Below are 22,528 nucleotides of genomic sequence, written 5' to 3'. Positions count from 1 at the left end.
GCCTGGCTTGCTGTATTCTTCCAGCCTTCTGCCTGTCTATTTTGGATTCTAGCATCTGCAGATTTTTTGTCTTTTCAGTTTCTCCAGCATTTTCTACTGTTGTTATTTTTCCAGTTGTAGTTTAGTCTTGTGTGATCTCTTTAGATTGGACCAACTCTAGTAGAAACAATACTATTTACAGGGGAAATTTTGGGTATCAACAAAATCAGAACTGGGGGAAGATCAAAATAATGCCAATGTTGAGGTCAAAAGTATGTGATTTTATTTTATGCCTTGATTCTCTTGTATTTTTTTAAGCAGGTATTCCATCTGTAGATTCAGGTTTGGCTGTCCTTTTCTTGTTTTTTTGCTGAGTATTCTGTACCTCTCTAGTTTATCTTGCTTGTATTTTCTCTGCGCCTCTTCCTTTTCTCGTTGATGTTTTTCAGCTGCCTTTATGAGAAAATTACAAAGTTAACAATTAGATCTCAAGTAGAGTCATAGTCATAAAGTCCGACAGCATGCATGCATACAGACTCTTCAGTCCAACTAGTCCATGATGAACATAAGTTCAAACTAAACTAGTCCCACCTACCTACTCCTGGCCCATATCCCTCCAAATCTTTCCTTTCTTTCCTATCATGTACTTATCCAAATGCCTTTTAAATGGTGCAATTGTACCGATATTCACCACATGCTCAGGAAACATCCACATGCAAACCACCCTCTGGAAAAAATTTGCCCTATACGTCTTTTTTTAAATCTCTCCCCTCTCACCTTAGAAATGTGCCGCCTAGTCTTGTAATTCCCCATCCTAGGGAAAAGACGACTACCATTAACTCTATCTACACCCCTCATTATAGTCTGCAGTGGGATTAAGAGATTTATGACAATCCTTTGCAAGCACTCTCTGGCAAAACATATAGTACATCAGTATAATTCAGAGTCTCAAAAGCAGTTGTTGGAGGTTGTTTTTCTTCTTAAATTCTTTTTTATGGATGTGTGCTCCACTGAGAAAGTTTACACTTATTGCTCATTTTTAATGGTCTTTGAGAAGGTGATGGTCAGTTCTATTCCTGAACTACTGCAATCCACATGACGTGGTTATGCCCACAGTGCTATGAAGGAGGGAGTTCTAGGTTAGTTGTTGATCGAAAGGATTCCATAGACACTTCAAAGTTGGGAGAGAGCAGTATGTTTAAACAGATAGCAGATGTTGGCTACTAATGAGGTCAGCACCTGGGAAATGATTCCAGCAAGTCTGGGACAGACCTTTTGCTCCAGCAGAGGCAGATGTTGAATAGTAACTGGCATCTCATGAGAAGACAGTTAGTTTGTCAGGAAGAGGCCAGAGTTTTGAACTGGGTTTGAACTAGTTCTGGGTGAAGGATTTTGGTTGTTGATGCAGCAGTGTGAAGATCTGAAAGGTCTCTGCCTATCTGCCTGATATGAGCAATTGGAAGTTTAGAGAAAAGAAAGTAAGTTATAAGTATTAATGACTCCCTTTGAATGAGTTGAAAAAGTTACCTTGATCCACAATTTCAGAAAATCAACCAAGGAATAATCATATATGGCTGTGGAACAACACATCATGAAAACCACTTAAGTACCTGGCCAGATTTGTTATTTTCTTTTATTTATCCGTTAACTGTAGTTTGTCTGGCTGTCTTTTGTTCAAGTTACAAATTAGCATTGAGAATTTTGTGATTCCCCAGAGTTTGGGATTGATTATTAAAAAAAAAGAGTCTGGTTAGCAACCTTTTTGATCAATTTTGAGGGTCTTTGAATGTTTTAATTTCACTGTGTCCTGAATACAGAGGGCGAAAGGCTGATTTCGTTTGGCTGTATCCTTGTCATAACATGACCATATTCATTATGGTACTGGTGATTTGAATTCTTACAAGAATGTTTGATATCTTAATTCAGAACCATACGTACATATGAGTACCAGCAAAAACATTTAATTCAAATATTCACATTTTCTTTCCAGTTATCATAAAACTATTTCATTAAATGATTGTTGGTTATGTCAATGAAACATGTATTAATTCTACACTTCAAAATCCTGGGGTATTCTTGCTTTTCTAAAACCATGATTAGAAATGTAATCTAAATGATAGTTCATAGAATCACAGGTCAGATCCAGGAAACACTGTATGACACTTACCTCTTTCTGTTTTAATTTTTCCGCCTGCTTTCTTTCAAATTCTTCTATGATCTTTTGATATGATGACTTAATCTTCTTCCTAAAATCAGAAAGTAAGGGATAATGTCTGCATTTAGATAAATATCTTCAGCCTCAAGACATCCATCAGATATTTCTTCCAGAACTTTAGTCAACTCTGTCCAATTTTACAGATTTGTCCAATGTCAGAATCATGGAAATTTCAGTAGATGGCTATCAACTGTCCCACTCTGCTAGGTCCAGATCAGAATTACTGAGGAGAAACCCATCTTTTGTGTTATCTCATAAAAAAAATCTTACTGCATTCTAAAATAACACCATGAGAGACAGAAGCAGAAGGAGGCCATTTAGTCTGCTGCTCAATGAGATCACAGATGACCTTAAAATCCTCAACTCCACTTTTTGTCTTCTCCTTAACCCTTGATTTCCTTATGATTAAAAAGCTATCTCTGCTTTGAATCATGAGTGGTTTAGTTTCAAATAGCTGCTGTTGCATATTATACTGACTCTTCTACATAAGAGCCCTAAGATATTTCTGTGTGATTCTAGTAATAATCATGCACTTACACTATTATCAATTCTTCAAAAGTTGAAGCTAACTTCTCTTTTTCCCCTCTGAAATTGTTTCAAAATGTTGATCACACAAATAAAGCTTCATTTCTGCCCTAATGAGCACAGACCTAGCTCCTTAAACCTCTTATTTGGTAGTAATCCCTGGAACCATTTTAGTGAGTTTATGTGCTCTTTTTCCATTGGAAATAGGGTACCCAGAAGTGGACATGACAACATAAGCTGCTTTGCAGATATTCCTCATATCCACATTGCTCTTATATTCAACATTCCTACAAATAAAGTGCAGAATTCTGTTTACCCTTATGATTTTCTCAATTTTGTTTTGGCTTCTCCCATTTTACACGAGATTGCCACACTGTTGGTAATCACCCTTCTCTATCTACTCCAGTCAGTTATGTCTTTCTTTTCCAATCCTGTGTTTCAATCTCTTTAAAAAAACAGGAGAGACAATTTTCTGGTGCTACTGTTGCTGGACTTTTAATCCAGAAATGCAAGTAATGCTCTGGTCTGGTCCTGGCATGGCAGATGGTAGAATCTGAATTCAACAAAAACCTGGAATTAAGAGTCTAATGATGACCATGAAACTGGTCTATTGTCAGGAAAAACCACCCATTAGAGAAGCAAACTGTTGTCCTTACCTGGTTTGGCCTACATGTGATTCTAGACCCACAGCAATATGGTTGACCCTTAACTGCCCACTGGGCAATTAGGGAACTGGCAATATGTGCTGGCCTAGCCAGTGATGCCCTCATCCAGTCAATGAAAACTATCTTTTTATGTGGTCCTAAACCATTATAATCTTCTTGACCATGCCATCACCATTTACTTACTTCAATTTTCTCTCTCCTCATGAAGGTAGCATACCATTTTCAATTTCTTCGTGTTATTTCTCTAACTAACCTTAGCCCAGCTGTTCTTTTCAACTACGGTTATTATAGGTAATAAGTGGGTTTCTTCACTGTTGGTATGAAGTTTTTTTATAAGTATTTAGCATGGTTTAGTATTTATTACCAGTTGGTAAGGCATGGCAAACCAGAGTGTCTTAGTTACTTTGTTATTTGCTTCTCCAAACCCATGACCACCAAGGATAATATAATATCTTACTCTTTCACCACTCCTCCCTCAAAGTGTCCACTTCGGTCATTTGCCACCATCAGCCCCTCACAGCTTCGTAGTGTTTAAATTGTTTTGACCATCTGTTCCCTGAATTGTATTCAATACAATAATACATGTCATTTTTTAAAAAGTCCCTTAACAGTAGGCCCAGAGCTTTCAGTTCCTCAACTCTTCACCCAGAGAGTGGTGGCTGTGTGGAATGCTCTGCCCCAGTCTCTGGATTCATTTAAGAAAGAATTGGATAGAGCTCTCAAAGATAGTGGAATCAAGGGTTATGGAGATAAGGCAGGAAGCGGATACTGATTAGGAATGATCAGCCATGATCACATTGAATGACGGTGCAGGCTCGAAGGTCTGAATGGCCTACTCCTGCACCTATTGTCTATTAACTCCAGTGAATTTTAATCTCCTGCTCTCATTGTGTTTTCCCCCCACAAAATATACTTTATCTATTTATCTGAATTGAGTTACATTTGCCATATTTAACATTTGCCCAATTTGCTTAGGTTTTCCTTTAATCTATCAAAATAAAAAAATACTTAATGACATAACTTGCATAGTTAAGACCATTTATAAACCTGCAGATGACACAAGAATATGCAAATAATCTAGACCAAATTAATAAACCAGCCTCTGACATAAATGGTATTAAATGAATAGGCTCACATCTGGCAGATGTCATTCAACATGGGCAAATGCAATATTTTGAACTTTGGACAGAAATCTCTAAGCCCATTTTAAACTACTTCATTGGAAACAATAGTCCAACACTGTAATATGTCACTGCAGAATACTAATTGCCAAGTATTATACGGCAGTGGTTAAAGTAAAACAAAAGTTCAAACAGTTCCTACATTAAAACAATGAACAAGGTAATTAATTGATTATGAAATGCTTTGGGTCAACTGAGGTTGTAAAAGGCCTAACAGAAAAGCAAGTGTTTTATTTGATTAGATTAGATTAGATTACTTACAGTGTGGAAACAGGCCCTTCGGCACAACAAGTCCACACTGACCCACCGAAGTGCAACCCAATTCAAACCCATTCCCCTACATTTACCCCTTCACCTAACACTACAGGCAATTTAGCATGGCCAACTCACCTAACCTGCACATTTTTTGACTGTGGGAGGAAACCGGAGCACCTGGAGGAAACCCACGCAGACACTGCGAGAACGTGCAAACTCCACACAGTCAGTCGCCTGAGGCGGGAATTGAACCCAGGTCTCTGATGCTACGAGGCAGCAGTGCTAACCACTGTGCCACCATGCCACCCATGCTAACCACTGTGCCATTCTTTCTTTTCACATTAATTCTTTTAAAAAAAACATACTTTTTCCCCCCCTCTGCTTGTAAAGTTGGTTGATCATTTGTTTCAGTTTCTTTCTTTTTGGCTTTCTCGGATTGTTTTTTAACAAGCTCTTCTTCAGCTAGATACAGGTGCCGCAAATGATCTGGGTAATTCTCAGTAAACTGTACTTCTTCAGTACGCTGGGCTTTCCTTTCTTTTCTCAATATTTTCTTATAGTCATGCTTGATCTTCTCCTTCTGTTGGAAAGCAAAGCCTTGCCCTGTAAGAAGATAATACTATTAGAAGTGTATTAGCATCCTGATTACCTTCTTTCATCTGCTATCAACCTGATAGTAATACTGAATTTATAATTTCCTTAGTCATCACAATTTACAGAATTAACATGACTTTTCCCATTTCTGAGAACATAATGAGAAATTTGGAAGGACAGCACAGTAACACACATTTCATAATGAACTCACGTGGTGAGCACCAATATTCAAATAAAGGGAAAAGATTAATCGCTAACATTTTAGACAATGTGCTTTTAGGAAACAATTTGACAGGCTACTGAAGTTTTTGAAGGAGTTCATCCAGTTTGAATAGAACATAATTTTACTTTGTTGATCCTGTCAGTCCAATTAAGTTAAGGTAGCGGATAAAATAAAGGAAGCATGCTTGAATAGGACCTTAAATAATAGTCAGAGTGTCATACAGCATGGAAACAGACCCTTAGGTCCAAGTAATCCACACCAATTATGTTCTCAAACTGAATTAGTCTCACTTGCCAGCATTTGACCCACATGCCCCCAAACAGTTCCTATTAAATGACATTTGGATAAATGCATGAAATGTTGTAACTGTACCAGCATTCACTATTTAACTCCAGACATGAACTATTCTCTGTGTAAAAAGGTTGCCCCCCTCGTGACCCTTTTAAAACTTTCTCCTCTCACCTTAAAAGTATGCCCCCTAGTTTTGAACTCTCCTACCTTAGGAAAAGATCCTTGTCATTTACCTTATCCATGCCCCTCATGATTTCATAAATCTAAGGTCACCCCTCAACCTCTTACACTCCAGTGAAAAACGCTCCAGCCTATTTTTATAACTTAAACCCTTCACTTCCGGCAGCATCTTGTAAACTTTTCCAAACTCTCTCCAATTTAATAATATCCTTCCTATAACAGGATTACCAAAACTACATACAATACTTCAGAAGAGGCCTCACCAATGTCCAGTACTATCTCAAATGTGATAACCCGAATCCTATGGTCAAATATCTGAGTATTGAAGGCAAGCATGCTAAATGCCTTATCAACCATCAAAGAATTATGAACTTGAACCCCTTGGTCTCTGTTCTACAACACTACCCATGGCCCTACCATTAATTGTATAAGTGCTGACCTTGTTTGTTTTAATTTTAATTTTAACTTCAGTTTTAAATTTAGACATTTGTCACATCTCATTGGGTAATGCATTGAAAATCAAGCCCTACAATTCCCAGAGTCATCGCAATGTTAAAAGATTTTAAAAGTACTCAGAATTCCCCAATTAACTTGTCTTTCAGATTAACGTTGACAGAAAGCATGAACCAGTTTCCATACATAATCAGAATTACTATTTATTACAAATGAATACTCTAATTGCAGATAAACAATTATGAACAGTCAGCAATAACTCTACTCATTAAAACTCTAATCCCCTTATAAACTTGTCCCTACACACAGAGACAGCAAAACAAAACGTGTGATGGGCAAAGGGAAAGACGAGGAAGGCAGTTCAATAGTCCCTATTCACAGGACTCACTGAGGTAGTCCTTTTTTTGGCTTGACAGTGCATGCAGCTCCTTGATTCTCTCCCTCAAGATACTTTCTCTTGCTTTCAGGGGGCTGGTTCACATTTAATAAGGACTTTACAAGAGCCACATCTTACAGCAGCAGAAGGAAAAAGGAAATACCCTTCAATTTTTAATCATAGAGAAAAGAGTTCGCTCCTGTCCTTTCTGCAATGCCATGACATTTTCCAAATATACACGCTACCAAGTCATTCAGCTATCTGGGAGCCAATCACATAGTGTTGGCAAAGGCAGAAGACCTTTGTCATTGATAGTTAGTCAGTAGTCTACAGACAAATCAGCTATTTATTGCTGGCTAAATTTTAATGTATACACAGATGCTGGCTCCACTTCATCTGGAACTAGGCAATCACTACTGACTGAATCAGCAGCTGTGTAAATAGCACTTATAATATATGTCAGGTTACTTCCTTTTAAAACAGTTTATTTGCCCAATTTCATCCACAAAGTACAAAAAAAGGTCTTTATACATTTGATGTTGATTTTTCCAATAATTTATTTTAAACTATTCAGACAAAAAAAATCCCCTACTCCTACCAAAATTACATGGCTCCCTTTGCCCTCACCCAGTAATGTTCATATTCAACTGATCTTCCTTTGTGATTTCCCTCAACTTATAGATTGATGGCATCACTGCATAGATTTTTCCCTCATTACCCACAAAACTCTTTCCTATCGAAGACATGCACAGGAAATGCAGCACCTTTCACCCACTCCATTCACACCATCCACATACCCAGTAATTGTCTCAGGTGAAACAGTAATTTACTTTATTATATTCAATTTAGTATACAGTTAGTCACTACTCAGAGTGTAATCTTTCAAACATTGGGGAATACGTATTGGGAATACATACTTTGCTATTGAGAAACATTTTTGTTCAGTTTCAGTGACTAATGCTTTCAGTGACCTCTGACTTTAATTATCCACTGCATTCTCAAACTGACCTGACTTCAGCTTCCAAACTTCAAGTGGAGTTCAAAGCAAATCTGAACAGCACCTAATTTTTTCCATTAAAGACTGCAAAGTTTCTTTGGACTCAACATTAACCATAACACTTCTGATGAATGACTCACTCCTGAAATGTCAACTCTCCTGCTCCTCAGATGCCACCTGACCTGTGCTTTTCCAGTGCCACACATTTTGACATTATTAACTATAACTGTTTCATATTAACAACTGCCCCTAGTTTTTGAGCCAACAGCTGCTGGCAAAAATATTACTACTCCTGATTTCACTAACACTGGGCATTTTTTTTTTGTTTCTGTACTTGTCACATTATTATCTCCTTTTACTTTTATTATTTAATCTCTTCTGTATCCCATGCAATCACAGACCTTCATTTTTGCTCTTTTCCAATAGGAAATTGTGATGCCCTAACAGGTATCTTGAATTTCTTTACACAATTATAGTGACATGAAATATTTAGAGTGCCCCAAATTTGCGAGGCAACTGAATTTAACTAAGACATAAATGGGGTCACCAGGCTAAAGAAGGGGTAAAATCATCCAATGTTCCTCAAACTGGTAGTCATCGAATGAAGCAATGCTAATAGGGATGTATAATCAATCAGTTCAGGTGTCAATACGCTTCTTTGAGGCAAGTCTCAAACCTTGGCCCTTGGCTCTGAATTAAGGGCCATTAGCGCTGTGCTGCAAGATACCCATTGGAGGACTGCAGGGCATGATGATGGTATTAATAACCTGAACTATTTACTATCAATGCCTAAGGTGAAAATGGTCACTTGGGACGAATTCCTAAGGAGATAATGACTAGGAGAGACTGGTAATTTTCGATATTTTTAGCAGTTGCAATGAACCACGTGCAGCCTCCGAGCTTATTCCAACAATCAATAAGATGATGGTAAATCTTCTAGCTTCAGCTCCACTATCCCTAACCGCCTCGGCGGGGAAGACTGGTGGGTTTGCTGTGGATTGATTGTTCTGATTATAAGTTTTAACCCAGTTATTATTATCGTTAATGCAAGTGAGTGAAGGGCGAATCAAAAACAGAAACTTCTGAAGAAGGGTCATTAACAGGAAACGTTAACTCTGCTTTCTCTTAGCGAGTTTTGAGAAGATTTGTCTGCTTTCTCTCCACAGGTGCTGCCAGACCTGCTGAGTCCCCTCAACAATTTCTGTTTCTGATTTGTTTGGGGATTCTTTTTCAGTGAAGAGTGAAACCGGCGGATCTCGCGCCTTTGGACCGGCGCTGCGGCCGCAAAGGGAGCCCTCACCTTCTCTAACATTGCCCCAACCTTTCTTGAAGTGATTCGCTCTCCACCGCTGCTTTTGTTGCGATCTCTGCCGGCCGCCGGGAGCGGGGCCGGGGCCGGGGGGAACCTTCTTCCGAAAGGAGCCGCCGTCTCCGTTCCTCGAGCTGGGCGCCATGATGGTAACGTCATCAACCTGCGACCGGGGGCGCAAGGGGAAAGGGAGACGGCGGCCGCGAGCGATCAAACCATCCCTGACTCCGGGGGGGGGGGGGGGTACGGGGAACGTGGAGCATCGGCCCTCTCATCTTGTGTAACGATTACTGTTAATAGATTTACGGACAACGTTCTTCATTTTGTTGCCACCCCCCGGTGCCTTGGTTAGTCTGGGAGGCCGAGGCCGGGCCCGCAGCCACCTCCACTCACGATGCTCTTCCCCGCGGATGTCGGCTTAGACCTGGTGCGGAGCAAAATCAAAAGCCTCACCGAGTTCCTGGACGTTTACCTCAAGATAGCAAACGTGCACACAGTCGATTTTTACACCAACGACGTTTGGAATCAGTTCGTGGCCCTGCCGCCTGAAGCTGTCATGTCGCAGCTCCTCTGTCAGCAGGGGGGCCGGACTGCACCGGGTAAGGAGCTAGTTGCAACAACTGACCATCAGCAAACGGAGGAGACAGTGAGGACTGCAGATGCTGGAGATCAGAGCTGAAAAATGTGTTGCTGGAAAAGCGCAGCAGGTCAGGCAGCATCCAAGGAGCAGGAGAATCGACGTTTCGGGCTTGAGCCTGAAGAGGGGCTTATGCCCGAAATGTCGATTCTCCTGCTCTTTAGATGCTGCCCAATCAGCAAACGGAACAGAGTTTTGCTGATAACGGAATATCTGGTGATGTGTGCGATTAACAAACACTCAAGAAGTCTGCCATTTATAGACCACAGCTTAAGAACACCCCTGTTTCACAAAAGCACTTTTTGAAGTGTAGTCACTTTAGTAACGTAGGATGCAGGAGTTAAGGGCTGGATTTTCTTGTGGGTTTTGGGACCTCAGTGTCAAGACCAAATGGAGAACCTCAATCTGCGTTTGCTGGTGGCATTAATGGCACCACAATCTTCTAGAAGGTGGTCAGTTTCGAGGAAGCAACAGCTTATGTACTTGCCAACCTTTTAAGGAACCAAATCGGACTTTAAATGGTGCAAGTCCAATCAGAAGGCAATCTGGAGAAGTGGGCTTTGCTGAGCAGGCTTTCCTCAACATAGAAAGGAGCCAACAAGAAGTGTCGCACTGAAACTTTTTGACAGAAACATTAGAAACCTTTCCACAAGATTTGATCAGATCGCCACTGCAGCCCTTTGTCCCCACAACATTGTCATTCACCCTACCATCTCCAAAAATCTAGCTTCTTCTGCATAAAGTGGGTGGGGAAACTGTGCCTGTGGGAAATTTCCAGCAATGCCTTAAAACTAGTTATACTTAAGCCCTTCAACACCTTAATTGACTACATGTATCCACAGGGCTGGGACAATCCAGCATAATTGTACACAGCAACATTCCACAAAGAACAATTAAATAAATTAATCATCAGCACCTTATTTGAAGTTGTTTGCAGGTAGAACGACAGCTGGAAAATGGGTCCAACAAGAGTCCAGATACAGCATATTCCCGTTAGGGTGATAGGAAAGGCTGGTTGGTGTGGGGAGTGCTGGATGATGAGAGGAATTGAGATTTTGGTTAAGAAGAGGAAGGAATCATACATCGGGTGTAGACTGGAAAGATTGAGTGAATCCTGAGCAAAGTATAAAGGCAGTAATAGTATACTTAAGAGGGAAATCAGGAAGGCAACAGGGCACATGAGATAGCTTTGGCAAATGGGTTAAGGATAATCTAAAGGGTTTTTATCAATACATTAAGGTCAAAAGGGTAACTAGGGAGAGAATAGAGCCCCTCAAGGTCAGCAAGGCAACCTGCATGTGGAGCTGCAGGAAATGGGGGCAATACAAAATGAGTATTTTGCATCAGTGTTACTGTAGAGAAGGACATGGAAGATATAGAATGTGGGGAAATATAATGTGATATCTTGAAAAATGTCCATATTACAGAGGAGGTGGTGTTGGATGGCTTGATACACATAAAAGTGGATAAATCCCCAGGCCCTGAACAGGTGTACCCTAGAACTCTGTGAGAAGGTATGGAAATGATTGCTGGTTCCCTTGCTAACATATTTGTGTCATCAATAGTCACAGGTGAGGTGCCGGAAGACTGGACCTCATGTGAGCCACTATTTAAGAAGGGTGCTAAGGAAAAGCCAGGGAACTATAGACCGGTTAGCCTGATGTCGATGGTGGGCAAGTTGTTGGAGGGAATCCTGAGGGACAGGACTTACATGTATTTGGAAAGGCACAGACCAATTAGAGATAGTCAGCATAGTTTTATGCATGGGAAATTATGCCTCATGAACTTGATCGAGTTTTTTCAAGAAGTAACAAAGAAGTTTATTGAGGGCAGAGCAGTGGACATGATCTATATGGACTTCAGTAAAGCTTTCGACAAGATTCCCCATGAGAGACTGATTAGCAAGGTTAGATGTCATGAAATACAGGGAGAATGAGCCATTTGGATACAGAACTGGCTTTAAGATAGAATACAGAGGATAGTGGTAAAAGGATGCTTTTCAAACTGGAGGCCTGTGACCAGTAAAGTGCCACAAGGATCGGTGCTGAGTCCATTACTTTGTGCCATTTATATAAATGATTTGGATGTGAACATAGGAGATATAGTTAGTAAGTTTGCAGCTGACACCAAACTTGGAGGTGTAGTGCACAGTGAAGAAGGTTACCTCAGAGTACAACAGGATCTTGATCAGATGGGCCAATGGGCTGAGGAGTGGCAGATGGAGTTTAATTTAGATAAATGCAATGTGCTGCAATTTGGAAAAGCAAATCATAGCAGGACGTATACACTTGATGGTAAGGTCCTAGGGGGTGTTGCTGAACTAACAGGCCTTGGAGTGCAGGTTCATAGTTCCTTGAAAATGCAGTCGCAGGTAGATAGGATAGTGAAGAGGGCATTCGGTATGCTTTCCTTTTATTGGTCAGACTATTGAGTATAGGAGTTTGGAGGTCTGTTGCAGCTGTATAGGACATTGGTTAGGCCACTTTTGGAATATTTTGTGCAATTCTGGTCTCCTTTCTATCGGAAGGATGTTGTGAAACTTTGAAAGGGTTCAGAAAAGATTTAAAGGATGTTGGCAGGGTTGGAAGATTTGAGGTATAGGGAGAGGCTGAATAGGCTGGGGCTATTTCCCCTGGAGTATCGGAGGCTGAGGGGTGACCTTTATAGAGGTTTATAAAATCATGAGGGGCATGGATAGGACAAATAGACTCTGAGGTGGGGGAGTCCAGAACTAGGGGACATAGGTTTATGGTGAGAGGGGAAAGACATAAAAGGGAACTAAGGGGCAACTGTTTCACACAGAGGGTGTTGCATGTATGGAATGAGCTGCCAGAGGAAGCTGATACAATTGCAGCATTTAAAAGGCATCTGGATGGGTATAGGAATAGGAAGTGTTTAGAGAGATATGGGCCACGTGCTGGCAAATGGGACTAGATTAGTTTGGGATATCTGGTTGACATGGACGAGTTGGACCAAAGGGTCTGTTTCTGTGCTATACATCTCTCTGATTTTAAGTGCAGGGAAGGTCTCTGTTGTTGCTTCGGACATATTACTCCTCAATCTTCACCACACAACCAGATAATCAGGTTATTTATTCGGGACTTCAGTGTGTGCAAATAGGTTGCTATGTGGTATAAAAATTGAGAATCATCAAAACATTGCACAACAAAGGAAATAAAGTGTGACTGTACTTACACTGGATTTGAACTCGGAATCAAATTTAGATCAATGGCATTTTATTACCATGCTTACTGGAAAAAGCCTTATACCTGGTTTGGATTACAAAAGGAAGTACTGGGAATGAAATAGGCAGTATGAGATCAAATCTGAAAATAAAACTACAAATGCTGAACAGGTCAAGGCATTTGTGGAGGGCGAAACATTTCAGATCCATGACCTCTTAGCAGAACTAGAAGCAGTTAAAGATGTTACAACTGTTCTTAAGATTACCGCACAGCTGCACATACACATATTTTAAAGGAACCAGTGCTTCTGTGTGGCCTTTTGTCCATGACTCATCACATTCCCAACTGTGTGGCTGTGAAACTTAAAGGAAATGTTAGGTTTGTTTAAGCAAATATGGAGGCTGGGAAGGGCAAAACAGAAATATGTGGTAAAATGGAAGACAGGAGAGCAATTAATTGACAACAGTGATGATGCTTCAGTTTTCTAAAAGCATTCATGCCTCCATTGTTATGTCTAGTATAAAAAGATTAATTTGTGTACCTTTGAGGATCTGAAACCTGAGTACAAGCTGAGGTAGCTAGTTGTTGTCAGGAACAACCACTTAATACATGCTCTTATTAACTTAGGTGGTAATAAAATGGCTTCTTAATGCAAATAACATGACAAAATGACTTTGAGGCTGCAAATTGACCATTCTACTTAAAGCTGCATAAAATGGCTTTTAAACATGCTAAAGGTGCATAATTGACTTGACCACAGTCTGCCTCTACAGAGATTAGGAGAAAATGCTTCCTTTACCACATAGAAATAACTGGATTAGATAAGACATTACTGGCTATCCTAACTGACCTTCAAGTGCAGGTGCAGGAACTAGGTTTGTGTGATAAGAGAAACTTGGATATTGGAAAACAAGGTTGGTTCCCAGGAAATATCTCAATTACTGTCAATAAAACCATTTCATTAAGTTGATTAGTAATTGTTTGAATGAACTGTACGATTGTGGCCTGTACCTCTATTTAAGAAAAGTATAAAAATGTCTTTGTTTTAAGCCATGTGCACAGTTCCTATGGGAAACAGAGGTTAAGTGTTTAATCTCTGTGTTTCTGGATGATCTGTGCTTGGCTATGTTAAATAAGTGTGAAATCTTAAAGGACCAGACTGATTGTGAGTGGTTATTGACCGATCACGGAACAGAACCCACCCCCCAACCTTTATTATGTTATTAATTTAGACAAATACCAACTCCTGTGGAAAAAATTGTTAAAGTGTAATTTATCTTGAACTGTCTTTTGAGATTGACATCCCTACCAGATATAGTTTCATGTTTGGTAGTGTAATGACTTTATGCTATGCTTACTTTCTGCTGCGCTACCTCATTCTCAAACTGACTTTTTTTACCTCTTCCAAAATTTATAGTAAAGAGGAGTGTGGCCATTGCAATATGCTATCCAGATGCTTAACTATTCTGAATGGGCAAGCGTGTGATTGGAGATCTGAAAATGTGAAGTGCACTAAGGATGCCAGCAATTTTGTTCAGTGTAGTGTGGCTCCAGTTCTAGAAATCTAAGTTAATCTATCAGGTATTACATGTTATAAACATATGCTCAGTGGTATTTGTATTCCAGGAAAATTACAAAATATAATCTTTTTCAAGGGGCACAGAGGTACTTAAAAGAGTAACAGAGGCTTTTAAAGGATGTATCTTGAAAGCAGGGCAGATAATTGATGAAAGTTACAAATAGCATTGTGAAATAACTTTAAATTATTCACATATGAATTTTCTTGGGGGACAAATGTGCTCTCACATTGTATATTTCAAGGTAAAGTAGGAGTTGTTTTTCTGGTCACTGCCATTCAATTAAAGGTATACTGATTGTGCAGAGAAAATACATGTAGGTACAGATATTGGAGATCATTTGGTACAGGATATAAAACAAACTTTCATCAATTAGTGCTTGAATTTTCCACCATAGGAAACCTAAAATTGTCACTTGTATAAAATTATATACATCTTAAAATATAATCCAATACCTGTACCTACATTTTTTTTTCAGTATTACATTTTAAGATGTATTTATTTTTACAACAAATTTCTTACATCTGGCCTTTTGATAAACAAAAAAATCAATTTCCTGACTCTCATAACTGTCCTAGACACAAACACCTTTAACTGCTTAATCAATGCCTGTTTCTCCATTCCCTAACTTTGAAGTAGTGATATTTGTTGGTTTTTGTGAAGTTTTCAGATTGAATTAGGCCGTGCAAGTGTTCTGCAAAATCTGGACAACACTCAATCTGAGGCTTGCAAATGACAAGCAACAATCATGTCACCAGATGACAAGTAATGACTGTCTCCAACAAGGGAGAATCTTAAAAATCTGCCACTAGTATGAAAAATACTTTAACTGAATCCCCAACCATCAACAGCTGGCATTTATCACTGACCAGAAAGTTTATATATATAGTATAGTTACAGGAGCCAGTCAAAGTCTAATTTACCTTCAGACTCTCCAAAGCATGTCCACCATCTGTGAGATAGAATTAAGAGTGTGAAGGAAAACTCTAGTTACCTGTCTGGATAAGTGCAGTTTTCCCTACACTCAAGAAGCTCAACTCCATTCAAACCAAGCAAGCTTGCTTGACTGGCATCCTACCTACCAGTTTTAACATTTGCACCCCCCACTATTATCATGCAGTCGCAGCAGCCTATTCCATGTGTAAGTAATAATTAACTAAACCTTATTTGACCACACCTAAACCTGCAACCCATACTACTATAAAAAGAAATTCTGTTTTTTTTCCGTGATAGTCACATCATAAATCAATTTAAAAATCTATTTTTATTTTGATTGGGCATAACTTACAGTTGTGCAGAGAATCCTTTTGTTCAATAATGTTAGGTCATTTCATTCCCCTCTCGTGTATTAATTATGAGACAAATACTAACTGAAGGTTATTAACCCAGAACCTTAATTTCAATAAAGCTTTGCTTTAATATTGTAAAACAGTATTTTACTCTGCTAAAATAATTTTTCATGCCCCTAATGTTTCTGGCAAATTCAATTTTCTACAGCTTTGTACTCTACATTCCTCATTGGATATGTAAAGAATAGATATTTAGATTCTTAAGCAGAAAAAATGTGGATTTGGTACTACGAAAGATACAGTGGAGCCAGAATGCACAAAATACTTAAAACTCTCTTTTTGTGTTTTTCTTCTCTAAGCAATAGTGGTAATTAGAGCTAAGATTTAGTCTATGCTTAAACTTTATCTCTTCTCATGGCCAGAAAAAATCGATGCCTCGGTATGGGATGAGTCTGAAAAACTTAGAGATGTGGCTGCTTACAAGAGAGTTACTCAGGATCACTCCCTGCCAAACCTTGGAGTATGCACATCACTGAATGACCTGCTACAGGAGATGTGGGGAAATAAGCAAAAAGGTTTGCAAATCTGTGTTGTGTTTTTTTGTGTAATATGGATTGCTGCACATATTTCATATGTACAGCACAGATGTAGGCTATTCAATTTAGTCAATGTCATCTTAATGCTGCTCAGAATGCCTTCTTCCACCCACTTTCTTCTAATCCTATCAATTTAATCTTCTATTCCTTTCTGCCTTAAGTTCTAACTCTAGATTCCTTTTAAATGTATTGATGCTATTCATCTCAACTTTGCCTGTCACTAATGAGTTCTCAATCTAACCACTGTCTAAGGAAAGAAGTTTCTGCTCAATGTTTCACTAGACTTATTAGTGACTAGCTTATAATTATGAACCATAGTTCTACTCTCCCCACACGGGAAAGTTCTTCTTTACCTCTATCCTTCATAAACTTAAAAACGTTTATTAGGTTATTCCTTAGCCTTCAATCTGTAGTTAAAAATGGTTTAGGTAAGCCATGCTCAAGTTAAAATGATTTATTAGTTTTTATGTTATGATGCTGTTATTGTTATGTTGGTTTTCCTGTTAATTTATTAAATTATAATTTTCACTTTGTTTCAGAATCTGATTAAAAAATCAATTTTACCATCTTGTCTTTAGTCCAAAACTCAATTTTAAGTTTTGACCCATCATGTCATTTTGCACATTTTCAGATTTCATATTTTCTGATTTATCTTGCTGAATATTTGATTTCTTTTTCACATAATTTAATTTTGAAACCTATTTCAACCTTTTCATGTGCCCTCTGTTCTATCATTTAATATTATATCATTGTCTTTTATCACAGTCATAAATCACTAGCTTTCCAGTTACATATCAAGTCATCTTGTACAGCATACCATGTCTCTTCTGAACCTGGTGTGTTCTATGACATTGCATATGGTTTCAAGGAGGGAATTTTGATTTACTAACGGATTGGGTACTGAGGGATTTTGTTTATATGTTTTGCCTCATGTTCTTGTGTTCTAACTGCACATTGTATGACTTCAGGATCTTCACTTGAATGCCAACATGATTTGGCAGGCTTTGGCTATAGTTGGATGGGCATCATTCTGATAGAGGGCACAGGACCAGGTAGGCCCAATCCCTAAGCCTGAGGATGACATTGGCCCCAAACTTGTGTTATGAAGTTGTAGATATGCTGTACCTTTAAGAGAGTTGAAAGACTGGTAAGGACTTAGCAAGCACACAGAGTGCTGGAAAATTTAAAATGTAACATTTGGTTGAACAGCTAGCAGTGACTGGGTTGCAATGAGACAAAAACTAATTCAAATTTGGCCAATCAATTTAAATTATGCCCCAAGATACCAAACCCCAATTAAGTTTGAATTTAGTATTTTGACAATATTAAAACCAATGAAACGATCCCAACTTTCGGTGTATAAATATCATACATTTTGAACAGTAAGCCAGAGCAGCAAGCCACCAGCTAGAATAGACTGCCAGCAGAACTGCTCTCTAAAAGGTACCTTTATCTATCAAAGAGCTGTGAAGCAGAATCCCTAAGAAGCACAGAAGAAGACAGAAAAATCTACAGAGGAAACTTGGCAATGCTGACTGGTTTTGAAATGTGACTTTTTTGTAAATCATAATTAGGATTTTTTTTGTCAGACTGGTATTGTAGAGGGAGAGGTAAAAGATAGGTTTAAGAGAAAGTAGTTGTAAATAGTTGTTAATTAATATTCCCTGTTAGACTAAAGAATAAAGTTGTTAATTTTTACTTTAAATAGTGACTTTTGAGATTACAACACTGAATGAATCTTATCTGTGTTGCTGGTTTAAATTAGCAGAGGGATTTACCCCATGTCTTAACACTTGGGAGAAAGGTGGATTGAGGTGCTTTTTACTGGTCTTTCATATAGTACGGTAGCATGGGGAGAGGAGTAGGGCTACCATCTCAGGACAAGTTTGATCCCAATGGAAAGTCCAATCTTTGCTCTTCACAATGTGGTTTCTGATTGCTGAAGCTAGTTTGTGGGTGGGTGAACTGCATGTTTTTTTGTGATGGGGGAGTGTGGGCAGCGGCAAGTGGTTAGTGGACACAGGGTCTGATTATAGGTGAACTTCAGGCCTGTGAAAGCCAGTTAAATTGGAGGCTCCACAGGTTTAGAAAAGCTGAGTACACTTCGTGACAGAACAGTGAACTGGCACATTGCACTGTTTGATTTTTATTTGTAATAAATATATATTTATTCATCAAATTACACAAAAGTGAAACAGAAACATGAAAAAAGACAAAATAAATGTTTATGCTGAAATCCTAATCTCAAGCACCCATTATGTTCTCATATGCATTTGCATCAACCAGTGTAAGCTGATCTTAAATGTTGTCATGATACGGAATCTTCCCAGGCCCTGAGCTATTTGTGCTATGGTGACAAATGTGGGCGAATTGCATGAGGTGTCAAGTGAGGCCAGTCTTGATGTTGAGACTGCCAAGTTACATTTTCCAACTAAGTTTTGTAGTGAGGAAAGCTAACAGGATACAACCGAATGTAGACCAATTAGAAAGTTAGATGAGATGTGGGAGATGGACTTGGATCTGGACAAGTGTGAGCTGATGCATCTTGGGAGGTCAAGTGCAAAAATAAAGTATACAGTAAATGCCAGGACCATTAGAAGCACTGAAATACAGAGGGATCTTGGGTGCAAGTACATAGCTCTCTGGAAATAGGAGCACAAGTGGATAAGATGATAAAGAAGACATTTGGCATGCTGGCCATCATTGGTTGGGGCATTGAGTATAAAGGTTGACAAGACATGATTCAGCTGAATAAGACTTTAGTTAGGCCTCATTTGGATTACTGTATACAGTTCTGGTCACCACATATAGGAAGGCTGTGGGGTCTTTGGAGAGGGTGCAAGAGAGGTTTACCAGGATGTTGGATTGGAATGTAGTAATTGTATGGAAAGATTGGACAAACATGCATTGTTTTTGCTCAACATTGAAGGCTGAGAGGCAACCTGATAAGAGTTAAAGTATGAGAGGCATGGATAGAGTAGATAGAGTCTTTTTCCCAGGGTGGAAATGTCAAATACCACATGGCATATGTTTAAGGTGAGAGAGGAAATGTTTAAAGAAGGTGTGCAAGGTAAGCTTTTTATACAGAGGGTAGTAGGTGCCTGGAACACACTGCCAGTGGAGGTGGGAGAGGCAGATATGATAGCAATATTTAACAGGCATTTAGACAGACTCATGAACAGGCAGAGAACAGAGGGATATGGATCATGTGTAGGCAAATAGGATTATTTTAGAATGGCATCATGGCTGGCAAAGACATGTTGGGCCGAAGGACCTGTTCTTGTGCTGTCCTGTTCTATGTTCTGTGAGACAAGATTCTTGCATGTGAGTGATGAAAGGCTTGGTAACAGGAACTTTTGCCCTCATTATAACTTTATCTCACCTGTTTAATACATATAGCACTGTCCTATTTTACCATCCGCTGTATAGAAACTAGACATCATTCCTGATATGAAAGTCAGAGCAGTTACCTGGTGATTAGATATTACTGCTTGCTCCTTTGGATGTCCAGCGCACGCACCCCATGTCCATAGATACTGGCATCCAGCATGTGCTAGCCTTTGAGCACCACTCCTCTGATCCACTTATAGTACACTGTACTTTAGTTCAGAATTTTGGAATACGAGCACCTTCATTGGAACTTTGCTGCAACATCATGCACCCAGCTCACAGACTGGATTATTCATTCACTTTGTGTTTAACTAGATACTCAAAGCATCCCTGGACAATGCCTAGCCTAATAGTGTTTTGCCCTGTAAGCTAAACTTTTAAGGCTTCCACCACTTCTGCCTTGCTGTATTCCTTAGTTTAAAAGTTGCACAACCCAGGTTACAGTCTGATGGGTTTATTTGGAATGCTGCTCCTCACTAGTTACCTGACGAAGGAGCAGTGCTCTGAAAGCTTGTTCTTCCAAATAAAATTGTTAGACTATAACCAGGTATTGTGTGACTTTTAACTTTGTCCACTCCATTCCAGCAGCGACACCCCCATATCACGTGTTCCTTCGTGTCAACACAATGACAGTCAGTTTGATATGCTGGTCAACAGTCATCAGTTAAGAGCTGGATATGTTGCTGTACGTCACAGTGGTTTTTCAATCTCATAATCAAAATATGTGCCAGTAGACTATGTGGCAAATGCTCTGTATGTCCGTTAACTAAATGTCTATAACTCAAAATTGAAGGGGATTTTCCTCACTCAAATCAAGGGAGATTGCTGTTAGTCAGAGGTTTCTGGAACACATAATCAACGGCAGCAGATGCTATCAGTCCAGAGGCATGATCATGATCAGGCAGCTGCATGGAGCAGTCAGGATCCAGAGAGTCCATCTCACTACAGTCTAGGGAGTGGCCATGGACAGTTCAGTAAGTCCTGTGCATGTGGTCAAGAGATTACCGAATCATCAGACGGGGAGAATCTTAGCAACACAGAGATCAGTCAGGGGTCTGGTCAGTCTTCAGTTCTTAGAGGTTTTATGTTGGGGGGAGAACCTGACAATCAAACCTTTGGTGTCCAACAAGACTTATGTTGCCTCCCATGATCATTAAAGTGTTAAATATAACCTGTGAGGGGAAAATGGCTGCAATCACATCAAGAGTGGCTGTGCATTTGTTGGCCAGAATTGCAGGCTCTACTTCTGTTTGATAGGAGTATGTTCAAGGGTAATTGCATCAGTTGGACACTTGCAGAGTGCTGGTTGAAGTTGCTGGCAATCATATCATTATGCATATGAAATAAATGCATTATACAACTGGGTCGTTGCAAATGCTGGTCGCAAGCAGTGTTGGCTGTGTCATTTAACCTTGCAGATAAACATCCCTGTGAAGCAGAAGTGATCCCAGGCACCCTGAAAAGAGACTCTGTGGGCTTCAAAGCACCCACTTAATGCAAGGCTACCTAGGATGTACAATGGCACAGAACTGATTCCCTCTCAACCTAAACTACGGGCATTATGCAGAGTGCTCTTAAATGTAATAATTCCACTTGTGGATGATGTGGGACTGGAAGGATGTGAGTTCAGTGCTCATGAAGCAACTGCACTCTCTGACAGTCTCTTTGCCACATGATTGGTGGTGTGCATTAATTAGAATACAGCCCAATGCCGTAGTTCTAAAAAAAAATCATTCCATGACCTTCCTTGTTAAAATGTTCCATGTCACACTCTTAGAGGAACATCTCTGGGACACCCACACCCACCAACCCCACCGCCCTCTGGCTGAACTCCCTTTCTCACTCCATCAAGGACATGCAGGTTCTGGGCCTCCTCCACACCAAACCCTTACCACCTGACGCCTGGAGGAGGAACACCTCATATTCTGCCTTGGGACTCTGCAACCACACAGGATAAATGTGGATTTCAACAGCTTCCTCATTTCCCCTTGCCCCACATTATCCCGGTCCCAAGCCACCAACCTTCATCCACCTATCCCAGCGACCTTCCCCACCTCCCTCCCATTTGTCTCGCAGCTCCGACCCACAAGCCTCATTCCTGATGAAGGGTTTATGCCCGAAATATTGATTCTCCTGCTCCTCAGATGCTGCCTGACCTGCTGTTCTTTTCCAAGCACTACACTGTTGCCTCTGATCTCCAGCATCTGCAGTCCTCACTTTCTCCTCTTGGAGGAATATTTTAAGCCATCAGTTGTAAGCGATATGAATGGTGACTGCTCACATTGCTAATGGCCTGTTTTGCTTCTTCTGCACTCCACACAAATTAGTTGTCAGGGGCTCCAGACTATCCTTGTTTTTTTTCTGCAATGCAATGATGGTGCAGAGAAATAGGAGAAGAATTAGTGTACCGGCAGGCCCAAGACCAGAGGTATCCTCCAGCAGAGGATATGAAGAAATTCAGCTAAAGGTCCCTGCAGAATGTCCAGAGGTTAGAAGCCATTTATCCCGATGAGTAAAGCACAGTGTTTGCACAGGCTGAGGATGTCAAGGGACACAGTCCCTAAACAATGCCAAATGCATGGCCATCCTACTCCAATGGTTGTCAGATGAC

The 22,528-nt window shown here is 39.9% G+C and overlaps 2 protein-coding genes across 4 annotated transcripts in view; one reads left to right on the top strand and one right to left on the bottom strand.

The window, feature by feature from the left end:
* Nucleotides 1–239: 239 nt before the first annotated feature.
* ccdc59 (coiled-coil domain containing 59) lies at nucleotides 240–9,978 on the bottom strand. Its single transcript, XM_060839756.1, has 4 exons — nucleotides 9,235–9,978; nucleotides 5,186–5,423; nucleotides 2,147–2,225; nucleotides 240–432 (listed from the first exon to the last, which is right to left on the bottom strand). Exons 1-4 carry the CDS (start codon nucleotides 9,386–9,388, stop codon nucleotides 262–264), a joined length of 642 nt encoding a protein of 213 aa, XP_060695739.1. The 5' UTR covers nucleotides 9,389–9,978; the 3' UTR covers nucleotides 240–261.
* mettl25 (methyltransferase like 25) overlaps nucleotides 9,474–22,528 on the top strand; it is an 88,072-nt gene continuing 75,017 nt past the window's right edge. Inside the window, exons 1-2 of one of the 3 annotated variants that reach the window (XM_060839755.1) lie at nucleotides 9,474–9,842; nucleotides 16,354–16,506. In XM_060839755.1, coding sequence (XP_060695738.1) covers nucleotides 9,638–9,842; nucleotides 16,354–16,506 — 358 coding nt within the window. In that variant the 5' untranslated portion in view covers nucleotides 9,474–9,637. The remainder of the gene's footprint in view (nucleotides 9,843–16,353; nucleotides 16,507–22,528) is intronic. The other 2 variants (XM_060839753.1, XM_060839754.1) reach the window with 2 other exon arrangements.

This window comes from Hemiscyllium ocellatum, chromosome 19 (assembly GCF_020745735.1).
Source record: "Hemiscyllium ocellatum isolate sHemOce1 chromosome 19, sHemOce1.pat.X.cur, whole genome shotgun sequence".
NCBI lineage: Eukaryota > Metazoa > Chordata > Chondrichthyes > Orectolobiformes > Hemiscylliidae > Hemiscyllium > Hemiscyllium ocellatum.
The sequence above is the reverse complement of the archived record's forward strand: the minus strand, read 5'-3'. Positions and strand labels throughout refer to the sequence as shown.